Source organism: Barbus barbus (genome assembly GCF_936440315.1).
Source record: "Barbus barbus genome assembly, chromosome: 33".
NCBI lineage: Eukaryota > Metazoa > Chordata > Actinopteri > Cypriniformes > Cyprinidae > Barbus > Barbus barbus.
The window spans coordinates 9,410,956-9,423,139 of NC_136761.1; the positions used below are offsets into that span (position 1 = coordinate 9,410,956).

Here is a 12,184-nt window from a genome sequence, read left to right on the forward strand (position 1 = left end):
TTAGAAAATAAGAAGAAATAGCAAAAAATAAATAAATATATATATATATATTCTTCATGGGGCTCCACAAACATCTTCTCGAGAAAGAAGTTACGAAATTGCTTAAGATAAAGGAGTTTGTGCGCAGTTATTGAAAACTCAAGAAGTTCTCAACTATTTTCCTGAATAATCTTGTATTATTTCACATTTTAAAACTAATTCCACACAGATAAATTAATAATATAAAATGAGTTAACACTAATATTTGGTCATTTAAATTAATAAAACAAATCTGAGTTTTTCTTGTTTGTCTATGTGGTTGTAAGAGCAGTCATTATGTTTGTTTTGATCACGAGAACTAATAGTTTTCACACTTAAGGCCAGTTTTGCTAACAGCTTGCGCGTTAAGTACTGTCAGGTTTAACTAAAGATGCAAAGTGAAGAATTAGCGCTGAAAAGGCGTGGACACAGTTATTTTTGTGTCTGACCTCACTGAATATGCATTTCTAGGAGTTTCCCTTTCCACACGAAGCCAGAGCGCTCCCTATCCTATCTTTTTTCCCCCCCCTTGTCTCAAGATATATCTGCGTACACATGAAACCATGAAACTGACACAAAACGATGTAGTATACATGCCAGACAAGTGTGTGGCACTGTAATTCTTCCACAGAGATTGAGAAATGGAGAAGAAGCCATGAAATCTGAGAAATTGTCGACCTCCAAGACAGGATTGTATCGAGGCACAGATCTGGGGAAGGGTACAGAAAAATTTCTGCAGCATTGACGCACAGTGGACAGCACAGTGGCCTCCATCATCCATAAATAGAAGAAGTTTGGAACCACCAGGACTCTTCCTAGCAGGCTGCCTGGCCAAACTGAGCAATCAGGGGAGAAGGGGCATAATCAGGGAGGTGACCAAGAACTCGATGGTCACTCTGACAGAGCTCCAGCATTTCTCTGTGGAGAGAAGAGAACCTTCCAGAAGAACAACCATCTCTGCAGCACTCCACCAGTCAGGCCTGTATGGTAGAGTTGCCAGATGGAAGCCACTCCTCAGTAAAAGGCAAACTAAATTCTCTGGTCTGATGAAACAAAGGTTGAACCCTTTGGCCTGAATGGCAAGTGGCATGTCTGGAGGAAACCAGGCACCGATCATCACCTGGCCAATATCATCCCTACAGTGAAGCATGGTGGTGGCAGCTTCATGCTGTGGGAGTGTTTTTCAGCGGCAGGAACATGGGAGACTAGTCAGGATCGAGGGAAAGATGAATGTAGCAATGTACAGAGACATGCTTGATGAAAACCTGCTCCAGAGTGCTCTGGACCTCAGACTGGGGCAAAGTTTCATCATCCAACAGGACAACGATTCTAAGCACACAGCCAAGATAACAAAGGAGTGCTACTGGACAACTCTGTGAATGTCCTTGAATGGACTTGAACCCATTGAACATATCTGGAGAGACCTGAAAATGGCTGTGCACCAACGCTCCCCAACCTGAAGGAGCTTGAGAGGTCCTGCAAAGAAGAATAGGAGAAACTGCCTAAAAATATGTGCGCCAAGCTTGTAGCATCATACGACATCAGGCTGTAATTGGTGCAAAATGTGCTTCAACAAAATATTATATAATACTTATGCATGTGTTTTTTTAATGAATTTGCAAAGATTTCAAACACACTTCTTTAATGTTGTCATTATGGGGTATTGTTTGTAGAATTGAGGAAAATAATGAATTTAATCCATTTTGGAAGAAGGCTGTAACATAACAAAATGTGGAAAAAGTGAAGCGCAGTGCATACTTTCTAGATGCACTGTATAATATACTGTTCTGGTTTATATTCAGTTATAGAGAACAAGTAATCATTTTCAGATGTTTATCCAAAGTTATTTACAATGTGTCAACAACCTGAGGCTATAGACATTTTATACTGCATTTTACAGACAGATCATATTCTATGGTGAACAACTTGCCATAATTTTCTAATGTTAAGATTAATTTGCATATAAACTCCTGTTATGTCAGTTCACCCCCTCCACACACACACACACACACACACACACACACACTCACACACATGTTGGGTTTCCATGTTTTATGGGGACATCCCATAGGCGTAATGGTTTTTATACTGTACAATCTGTATGTGCTATTGCCCTACACCAACCCTACACCTAAACGTAGCCCTCACAGGAAACATGCTGCATTTTTAGATTTTCAAAAAACTTTATGCTGTATGATTTATAAGCTTGTTTCCTCATGGGGACCAAAAAATGTCCCCACAAGATTAAGATTTACTGGTATTACTATCCTTGTGGGGACATTTGGTCCCCAGGACGTGATGAATACCAGGTGCACACACACATACACACACACTTGTTACTGTCGTGTACAGCCATGATATATGGATATATATAGCATTTTTTTTTTGCAGATTTTGTCACCTGAAATCATATTTTCTGGTTTCCTCTCAGGCATCAAATTACACTATTTATAGCATGTCAACTCATGAGTCACAAAGATAGGGACTAACAAGAACTAAGAAAGTTTTTCCTTCATTTGGTAATTTTTAATTATCTATCTTTCCAAGGAACAACAACAACCCTGCAAACATGCGCTCACACAGATTCATCCAGCCATTCTTTGGAAACCTTATGCACTGGTATAACTTGTTTTTTTACAAAGTGACATCACAGCTCAGCTGTATTTGAATCTCTCCTCCACACTCCAGTGAACAGAAAAGCAAGTTCTCCCCAGCTAAAATACTACGAAATGGCAACTCGGCCATCTCACTTTGAGGATAACCTTCTGTGCCCTGTCTGCCGTGACATCTTCAGAGATCCCGTTCTCCTGCTGTGTTCTCATAGCTTTTGCTGGGCTTGTCTGGATCAGTACTGGGAGCTCAGCGGCTCACGGATATGCCCTGTATGCCGGACAGACTTCTGCATGGACCGTCCTCCATGCAACCGCGCTTTGAAGAACCTGTGCGAGATCTTCCTGCAGGAGAGAAGCAAGACTGCGTCAGTGGAGCCCGAGTTATTTTGCAGTGCACATGGAGAGAAACTTCAGCTCTTCTGCATGGAGGACCAGCATCTCGTGTGCAGCGTGTGTGTGACTGATGACATGCATGTTAAACACACATTCAGACCTGTGGATGAAGCTGCAGTGACTCTCAAGGTACATTATCCAACTCCTTTATTTTTTAGAAAAATATTACTTTACGTTTACTTTTAAGTTTTAATTTAAGAGATTTTAAGAGCATTTTAATTTTTCATTTCAGGAGGTGCTCAAAACAAGCCTGAAGCCTTTGCAAGAGAAGCACAAACTCTTAAAATTAGAGAAATTCATCTGTAATCAACGAGTGAAACACATCAAGGTAAAATCAACAGTTAGAAAAACCTTCATGTTCTACAGAAACGAGTAACAATTACGTAACTTATATCTTTGTAATGTGTTACAGAATCAAGCTCAGCAAACAGAGGCACATATTAAGAAGGAGTTTGAGCAGCTTTATCAGTTTTTGCGTGATGAAGAGGTGGTTGGGATAACTGCTCTGAAGGAGGAAGAGGAGCAGAAGAGGAAGCTGTTAGAGGAGCAGAAGATGAGAATTAACAGTGAACTCTCATCTCTGGTGGAAATAATTAAGGCCACTGAGGAAGAAATAGAGACCGATAACATCTCATTCCTGCTGGTACTGCCAATTATTTATCATTTTTTCTAACCAGGATCCAAAATAATTTTTTATGTTTTTTAATTATATAAATGTAAAATATTTGAACATTTATTTATTATTTTAGAAGTATTTATTTGATTAATAGTCAATTATTAATCATTAGTTATTTGAACAAAAGCACAATAAAGACAGTATTATAATGAAATATTATTACAATTTAAAATAAATGTTTTCTATTTGAATATATTATTACATTTGAATATAATCACATGTAATTTATTCTTGTGATCGAAGCTGATTTTTCAGCATCATTACTCCAGTCATCAGTGTCACATGATCCTTCAGAAATCATTCTAATGCTAATTCTAATGCTGATTTATTAGCATTTATCCATTTATGATTATAAACTATTATTATGATTTTGATTATGAGATTGGTTTTTAATTACAATGTCTCTTGGTCATTTCCATGTAAATCCATCTGAAGAAGTACAAAGGTCCACCTGAAAGGTAAGTGTGATTTCTCTTTTTCGAACCCAGTCTGTTTTGATTGTAACCCAAAATCACATTCAGTACTGACTGAGGATGTTCTTCCAGCATTCAGTGCACCAGTCCCTGTCCAGAGAAGCTCCCAGAAGAGCTGATCAATGTTGCAAAGCACCTGGGAAATCTGAAGTTCAGCGTATGGCAGAAAATGAAGGCTGCTGTTCAATACAGTGAGTTTCATGAATCATTGGTTTCATGAAGAACCTTTAAGAACTGTTCACTGAATTGTTCTTGGGAAACTAAAAATGGTTCTTCTATTGCATCAGTATGAAAACCCCCTTTTGGAACCATAATTTTTAAAAGTGTAGTCTAAAATATATCATAAACCTATTTAATTTATGTGAAAAGCAAATGCCATGACATCCTCTTCTATCTGTAGCTCCTGTAGTCCTCGACCCCAACACCGCTCACCCATGCCTGCATCTATCTGACGATCTGAGCGATGTGAGGTTTGGTCAGTCGAATCGACAGGCCCTGGGTTACACAGGCATAGGCGAGAGCTATACGAGCGTCCTGGGCTCTGAGGGCTTCAGCTCTGGGATTCACTACTGGGACGTCGAGGTCGGTGACAACACCACCTGGGCCTTAGGAGTGATTTCAGAGGCAGCCATCCGGACTCGAGACAATCCGCCCAGTTCTGGACTGTGGCGCCTCGGCTTTCACAATGGCACATACGGACAAGGTCTTTCAGGGGAGATTCTCAAGCCGCTCGCCGTGAAACAGAAGGTCCAGCGCGTCAGAGTCCAGCTGGACTGGGACGGAGGGCGAGTGTCGTTCTTCAATCCTCTCACCGACACACATCTCCACACCTTCACGCACACCTTTAGCGAGAGAGTGTTTCCATACTTCTGTAACGTGTGTCCGTCTCAAGCTCTGCGGATCTTGCCGGCGGAAATGGCTCCAGCAGGACTGGAGGTGCAGAGATTTTTTGTGTTAACCAGCAAAATAGAGAAGTAAAAATCCTGTTCATTGTCTACACAGAAAATGAGAGAAAATTAATGGAAAATTTGAATAGATTTTTTTCCATAGCATTTCTGTGAAAAGACAGCACAGTGAAGGCTGCTGTGATAGACAGAGCTTATATATATATATATTCAACAGATATTACTGTGAAATCTGCTGATAATTATTTTTTTGATCACGTTCACTGACAAGAAGTAAACATAGTACACACACACACACACACACACACACATAATCATAAAGCAGCACTCAGGAAATTTCTCAGGATTTTCACTTTAGTTGTCCAGTGCAGTTTGATGTTGTCTTGTTATTTTTTGGCTTTTAAATATTATTATTTCAAATATTTATGCTTAACTGTGAAGTATTTTTAATGGGTAGTGTGACAAACAATCCTGCTGTGAATTGTCCAATAATTTATGTGGTTATGAAATTATGAAGCCTTGAAAAATAAATTGATCTATTGTCCAATCTATTTTGTCACCAGGCTGTTGGTTTAAGAAACAAAAGCATGATATTATGAGATGCTTGCCAGCTAATACAAGATTTATTGGCAGTGAGATCAGGGAAGCTGTAACAATGTTATGAAATACACAAAATACGTATGATAAACTGGAAAATTGGATGATTAAAACATCCTTACTTTACTGACATAAAATGATATAAATATCAGTCATCACACTCATCTCCAATAATATGTCTCAGTAAGATGAGAATTAAATGCTTACGTTTATTATCAAAGCTCTGTCATTTGTGTTTTATTGACCTGAAAATGGACATTATAGAATGACACTAAAAGGCATTTTACTAAAAATAGTATAAACTACAAATCAGATGACAGAAGGAATGTAGTAGATTGTGTGCTGAGGTCTTTCAGCAAAGTTTTTATCATGTTGATCATTTAGATGCTTTAGAAACGACAGTATGTTTTAAAGGGTTATTAGTAAAACTATTGGCACATATGAATTATTCTAATAGCAAAAGATGACGGGTAGATATAGGCAGTGAGTTATGATGGAAAATGTAAAAATGTACAATCACCCCATCAGCTGCTCTAAGAGATGAGCCAGTCAGCACTTTTAATGTCGAGCACCTTTTCAGTGCCAGATTTGCATGCACTAGATTCCCTCTTTTTATACTAAAATGCCCTGGAGTTTTTTTTTTTTTTTTTTTTTGTGTGTGTGCTTAACTGTTCTTAAGCAATGTTTAAACTACGAAGTCTTCCTCGTGGTTTCAGCTATACATATTCAAATCTGCATAGTATTCAAGGTCACTGAGTATTCACTGGCTGTTCTGTGGAAACCACAGTCATTGGCATTCAGCTTCTACATTGTTGTGCACTGCACATGCAGCATGACTCCTGACAAGCTATCTCAACACCTTTTATGGCCTCCAATTGATTTCTTCATATGCGACAGACAAAAATGTTGTGTAAATGTCAGAGAGGCATTCCTCTGAACTACTGCTCACGTTCATTGCTGCCAGTAACAGCAATATTCAAAACAAGCTATTAATGACCTGTGCTGTCATGTCAGGCATTTAGAAAAATAGCTGTAAATGTTTGCATTATGCAAAACAGGACCTACAGAACAGGTATTGCTGGAATTTCAAATAGAAAAACAATCATTTAAAAATATATTTGATCAATCCTATAACATTCCCAGAGGAACACTAGTTTATTTTAAAAGATTTAAATAATTTGATTACACAATGCATAGGTGTATAAACTAATTCCGGTAACACTTTAGAATACTGATCCTTTGTTAATGAATAACTACACAGGAACAAGTGACTAATGCACGATTAACATTGTAGTAACTACTATTACCTAACAAGAAACTATGATTGTTGATTTAGTAAATAATAGCGCTCACTTGAAACTGGTAGTTCACTATTAGCCAATCAATAACTAAATTTTTTTTATATATATACTGGAGAACTACTAAGAAATACTGTATACAGGTTCAGAATTAATGTGAATTATGCACAATGTATAATTCATTCTAAAATGAAAGATCATGGTAACCCACTAGTAATGACTGAAGAATTATCAAATTCTTTTAAAGGAACTACTAACTACTTGGATCATTATTCTAAAGTGAAAAGCATCATAACTCCCAAATATCGACTGACGTCATTTTAAGCTTTTGAGATATATGTAAGGTTTTGGATAGTAATGACTCAAGTGTTACTACATCGTTCTGAAGAAACTACTAATTATTTGGATCAGTATTCTAAAGTGAAGATCATGGTAACCCACTAGTAATGATTTATGTTGACCAAATCTAGCAAAATGAATTACTAACCTAACCTTACAGTTATCACGATCTTCACTTTAGAATACTGATCCAAATAATTAGCAATTCCTTCTGAAGAATTTGGTAATACTTGAGTCATTACTAGTGGATTACCATGACCTTTACTTTAGAATGAATTATACATTATGTATTATTCATATTAACCTGTATACAGTAGTTCTTAGGGAGGTATGAAAAAAATAAGTTATTTATTAGCTAATAATGAACTACCACATTCGACTAAGCACTATTACTTACTAATTCATTAATCAGAGTTTCTTGTTAGTTACTAATAGTTACTAGAGTGCTAATATTGTGTTACTCATGTGTTCTTGTGTAGTTATTCATTAATGATGGAACAGTATTCTAAAGTGTTAACCTAATTCCTTTAACTTGAAAATAAATATTTTATATGAAATAGGATTTATAGGATGAATAGGAACATTTCTGCACTTAGTTCTGGCGGTGTTCATGTTTTCGTCAGTTATGCAAAATCCTTATGCTGTTATCAACCCTCAATTCAACGACTGAACAGGGCAACCGAGGCTGTAACATTCCTGGGAAATGTTTATCTTCTTGCAACTACTTTATGGCGCACTTCACTGAAATATAGGTCTCTGGCTCCCTCTAGCAATCACCTGACAACTTGATAAACTAACTAGAAACAGAGCTTTTATTCAGAGGCCCAGCAAAAATGCATATCAGTCATCACTCTAAATCTCCCAATAATATCTTAGTAAGATTATATTTAAATGCTTAGTTTTATGATTAAAGCTCTAGTTTCAAAACATATAATGCAATGCAATACAATAATGATTGAGAGATGAACAAATAAATGTTCCTCAAAAGCATGATCATATTTGATAGTCGCATTCGAACATAGAAAAAAAGTCTGGATAATCAAGTGAGTTGCTTTAGTCCAGTAAGTGGTCATCGTGGAATATTGCTAATACTTTACTTTAGAAAGATTATTAAAAAATTTCACAACCTAAAGGTGAGATTTTTACAAATGCACCAAAACGCCTTTTACTGGCTAATAATAATAATAATAAACTACCAGTTGGATGACAGAGGGCATGTCGTAAATCAAATATGATCCCAACCTAAAACAAATCCCTCCTTGTCTTTCAATCTTCATGTCACGAATCTGGTCCATGCACTTCAGGTTAATGACCACCAGAAGTCACCCACTCACCGCATGGACTCTTGCAATGCACTACAATCCCCATCATTCATTGCACTGACAACACATACACAGCTGTTTTCACTGATTACACAGCTGATCACACTAATCACTTAGGCTTTATAAACCATGGACTTCCACTTGCTAGATGCCGAGTATTGCGTTTATCACTCTCATAGCTATAGCAACTCTACGGAGTCATAAGTCATAAGTCATAGTCTTGCTTTACCTTGTGTGTTCTCTTGTGTTTTGACTCCTGCCCATGTTTTCTGGATTTACCCTTTGCCTTGCCATTCGGACTCTGTTTGCACCTCGATTGGATTATTGCTCTCGCACCTGGATTACCCCTTCTGTCAAGCCCCTTGGATATTGTACGCCGATCGCCAACCACACCTGTTTACTTGTACTCTTCTGTCTTGCCCTCTCTATACCTGTTTGCTGTTTGTTCGACCCTGCCTGTTATTGACCATGCCTGTAAATAAAAGCTTGCACTTGGATCCGCACGTCTCACGTGTTGTTCGCCCCTTTACACTTCATATGCACAGGAGAGGTTGTTGCTTCTTTTGGTATTTGTTTCAATTACAATTTTGTACAATTTCAGTGTTTTGTGCTCATAATGTTCAGTCATAATGTCAGTTTTAGTATAAATAAATGCACATTTGTTTATGATGCAATGGTCCATTATTTTATTAACACACATGATTTGATCACAATGTATTATAGGACTGTCGTTCACATTTAAACTGGTTATGGTGATGCACTGTAAGTCACTTTGAATTAAAAGCATCTGCTAAATCATGTTTACATTTAGCAATAGACAAATCCAATAAGGAAAGAAAACCATCATTATTCAGTTTTAGGTAGAACATTTTTCTCATAGTAACCAGCATTGGTCATATTTCCAGCAGGTTTGTATTGGCCAACGACAAAAACTGTGTTTCCATCAGTAGCCAGACCTACTCCGAGCTCTGTGGATGACTTCCACACAACCTGAGTGAAATGCCCTGCAAGCATATTAAATGTATATATTCATATATTTAACTAGACAGAATTAGAGTGTAAGCCAATAATAAGAAATGTCAATGTCTGAACAATTTATAACATCTTTGTAATGTCATAGATTCAATTTAAATAATTTATTCCCAAAATTAATATTACCTGTGTCGGGCTGATATCCTGGTGAGCTAAAGTCGTAATCCTTGATCTCACTGTACCAACTGTCTACAGCCTCCTCCCCTAAAATATACAAAACAATCAAAATATTCAGTGCTTTTAATATTAATTTGTTGCAGAAGGTTTATATATAATTTAAAGTAATTTATAAAATTTGAAAAGTTTGGTTTGCAGAGAGCCCACTTCTTTTTATGTATATGATACTTAGTGAAATACGTAGCTGAATAAGTTGTTCTTTACTTTTCAAAATATCATTCTGAAAATAAAAAGCACATCAAATACACAACTCTCTATCACACGTCCTAGTTTTCTATTAATATAAATGTTTAAATCTTTTCAAAACAGCCTTGTGTAAATACAGTGCTTGTGGTGCAATTTTCTTTCTTTTTTTTGTGCATAGGCTTATAGGAATCCACGCAATTTTGAGTGAATGAAGCTCACTGAGTCTATACCTTATCACTCTGCATCAATTTGAAGACATTATACGCAATTATTAAGCTGCAGAATTTACCTTTGGGCGTCTTTTCGACAGAGCTGTAGGAATAAAACACATTCTCTCCGTCTTTTGTGTCACTGTGGCCCAGTGAATTTTTGCTCAGCATGTGATCTGCCCACTTCTGAGCAGCGCTGCAAAGCTCGTCACTGTACGCCAGCTTTGGAGCTTGATGCTGCTTCCTGTACTGGTTATGGGCCTCCAGAAACTCCTGTTTAAAGCTATCATCTGTGGAGAATCATATGAACACCAGTTGTAAACATGTCCAAACTTTTCAGTAAATTTACAGGAGGTCAAATCAAATCACACTTATTGATGTAGGCCAAGTGCTTTGTGTAATTCAGATTGTATCAGCAACTTCACAGTGATTGTGAAGAAAATAAACAGCATTGTGAAGTTCTTCAATTATGAAAGAAATACACACAATTTTAGCTGAAAGCTGTAAAAATGTTGTTCAATTTTGATTCCCTTTAGTTTAATAACGGCAAAGTTGTTAGTTCATTAGTTATGAAGCAAACACAGTTTAACTTTAAAGCAGCTCTGCAGAAGCTAATAGTATCATTATTCAACTAACGTTCAGCGTTGATTCGGTTTAGTTCAATAATAGTGCAAACTTCACTAAATTATAAAACAAGCAATAAGCAGCTCTACTGACGGGCAGGCAATAGTGGTAATGACTATTTTATAATAATACTGAATATTAAGAGTCTTTTAAACCCCAAGATGAATGAATAAAGATCTATCCAGAATATAGATTTTTCACTTTAGTTTTGTTTTGACCTTAAACCAGCATTTGGAAAACATGCTTAAAATAATACAGAAATGCATATTCTACATAAATACATATGACCCACCTGCCATTGCTTCCAATGTAAGCTGTAAATAACAAAGATAATTGTTAATATTCACATCATAGTAGACATTTTCATTTTATAATCTACGTGGCTCTTCGTTGTTTCACTTTACCTTCTTTTTGAGCTGTTATGATGTTGTCTTCACTCACTCTGTCTTCAGCTGATAGTTTGAGCTCTGCACACCGATGATGTATATATACCATTGGCTTTATCTCCTCCTCCACCTCCACTTCCATAGAATCTTCAACTCCATCTCTTTAATTTAATCTGAGGGTAAAACTGGTCTTGCTAGTTGAGGAAGGAAAGGAAGCTTTTGTAGAGGTTTATTGTGTGTGTGTGTGTGTGTGTGTGTGTGTGTGAAATAGAGAGTGATTAATAGGGTGCACCTGATTTTTTGTAACAGTATTTTTCATCAGTCTCAAACTAGACTGATGAAAAACAAACAAATTAATTTCATTTTATAGTTAAATTTTGATTTACATTCATGCATTTGGCAGATGCTTTTGTTCAATACATGACAGAATACATTTGGCAGATGCATTTGTTTTGCTATTGCTTTTGGAATTTACGTGCTTTTAATGTAAACATTTTATATGAATTTAGCCTATGGCTTTAGCAATACTGGTGTCATGTTCTACTGTTAGAACTACTTTAATAATTATTTTATCAGTTATCCAATGTTTGATTTTGCATGGTGTACTTAATTTTCATGAAATGAAAAAGGGTGTGTGTGGGGAACTAATAGTCCCACAACAATAATTATTTAAATATAATTTAATTTGATTTTGAGATGAAATATTACAGAAAAATTCACCTTTTTAGCTTTAGTGTAATAGGTAACTTACTAACATAGAAACAATAAATTGTCCTGTATCACATCATAACCATCCACAGTTCATTTCAGTAAGATTCACATTTGAATATTAGACATTGGGTGTTTTAGTATTTGGGTTTGAAGCTAATAGGTTTCACATTCTTCTGCAGCTAATTGCCTGTTAAAATAATAGCTGGTAAATAAAAGGCATTCTAGT

General features: G+C 36.5%; 2 protein-coding genes across 2 annotated transcripts; one reads left to right on the forward strand and one right to left on the reverse strand.

The window, feature by feature from the left end:
- Positions 1–2,747: 2,747 nt before the first annotated feature.
- trim35-27 (tripartite motif containing 35-27) lies at positions 2,748–5,626 on the forward strand (the record flags this gene model as incomplete). Its single annotated transcript, XM_079390367.1, has 6 exons — positions 2,748–3,152; positions 3,256–3,351; positions 3,436–3,666; positions 4,135–4,157; positions 4,245–4,363; positions 4,573–5,626. 6 exons carry the CDS (start codon positions 2,748–2,750, stop codon positions 5,148–5,150), a joined length of 1,452 nt encoding a protein of 483 aa, XP_079246493.1. The 3' UTR covers positions 5,151–5,626.
- A 3,672-nt stretch (positions 5,627–9,298) lies between these two features.
- Positions 9,299–11,404, reverse strand: LOC306853571 (Golgi-associated plant pathogenesis-related protein 1). Its single transcript, XM_079391077.1, has 5 exons — positions 11,266–11,404; positions 11,154–11,175; positions 10,318–10,527; positions 9,792–9,869; positions 9,299–9,637 (listed from the first exon to the last, which is right to left on the reverse strand). Exons 2-5 carry the CDS (start codon positions 11,158–11,160, stop codon positions 9,480–9,482), a joined length of 453 nt encoding a protein of 150 aa, XP_079247203.1. The 5' UTR covers positions 11,161–11,175; positions 11,266–11,404; the 3' UTR covers positions 9,299–9,479.
- Between the last annotated feature and the right edge of the window lie 780 nt (positions 11,405–12,184).

What these genes read in the sequence shown, in the direction of transcription:
- LOC306853571 (XM_079391077.1), bottom strand. An exon ending in TGTCGAAAAGACGCCCAAAG is followed by an intron (nt 9,870 to 10,317) that starts GTAAATTCTGCA and finishes TGTATATTTTAG; the next exon opens with GGGAGGAGGCTGTAGACAGT. An exon ending in AGGATATCAGCCCGACACAG is followed by an intron (nt 9,638 to 9,791) that starts GTAATATTAATT and finishes ATATGCTTGCAG; the next exon opens with GGCATTTCACTCAGGTTGTG.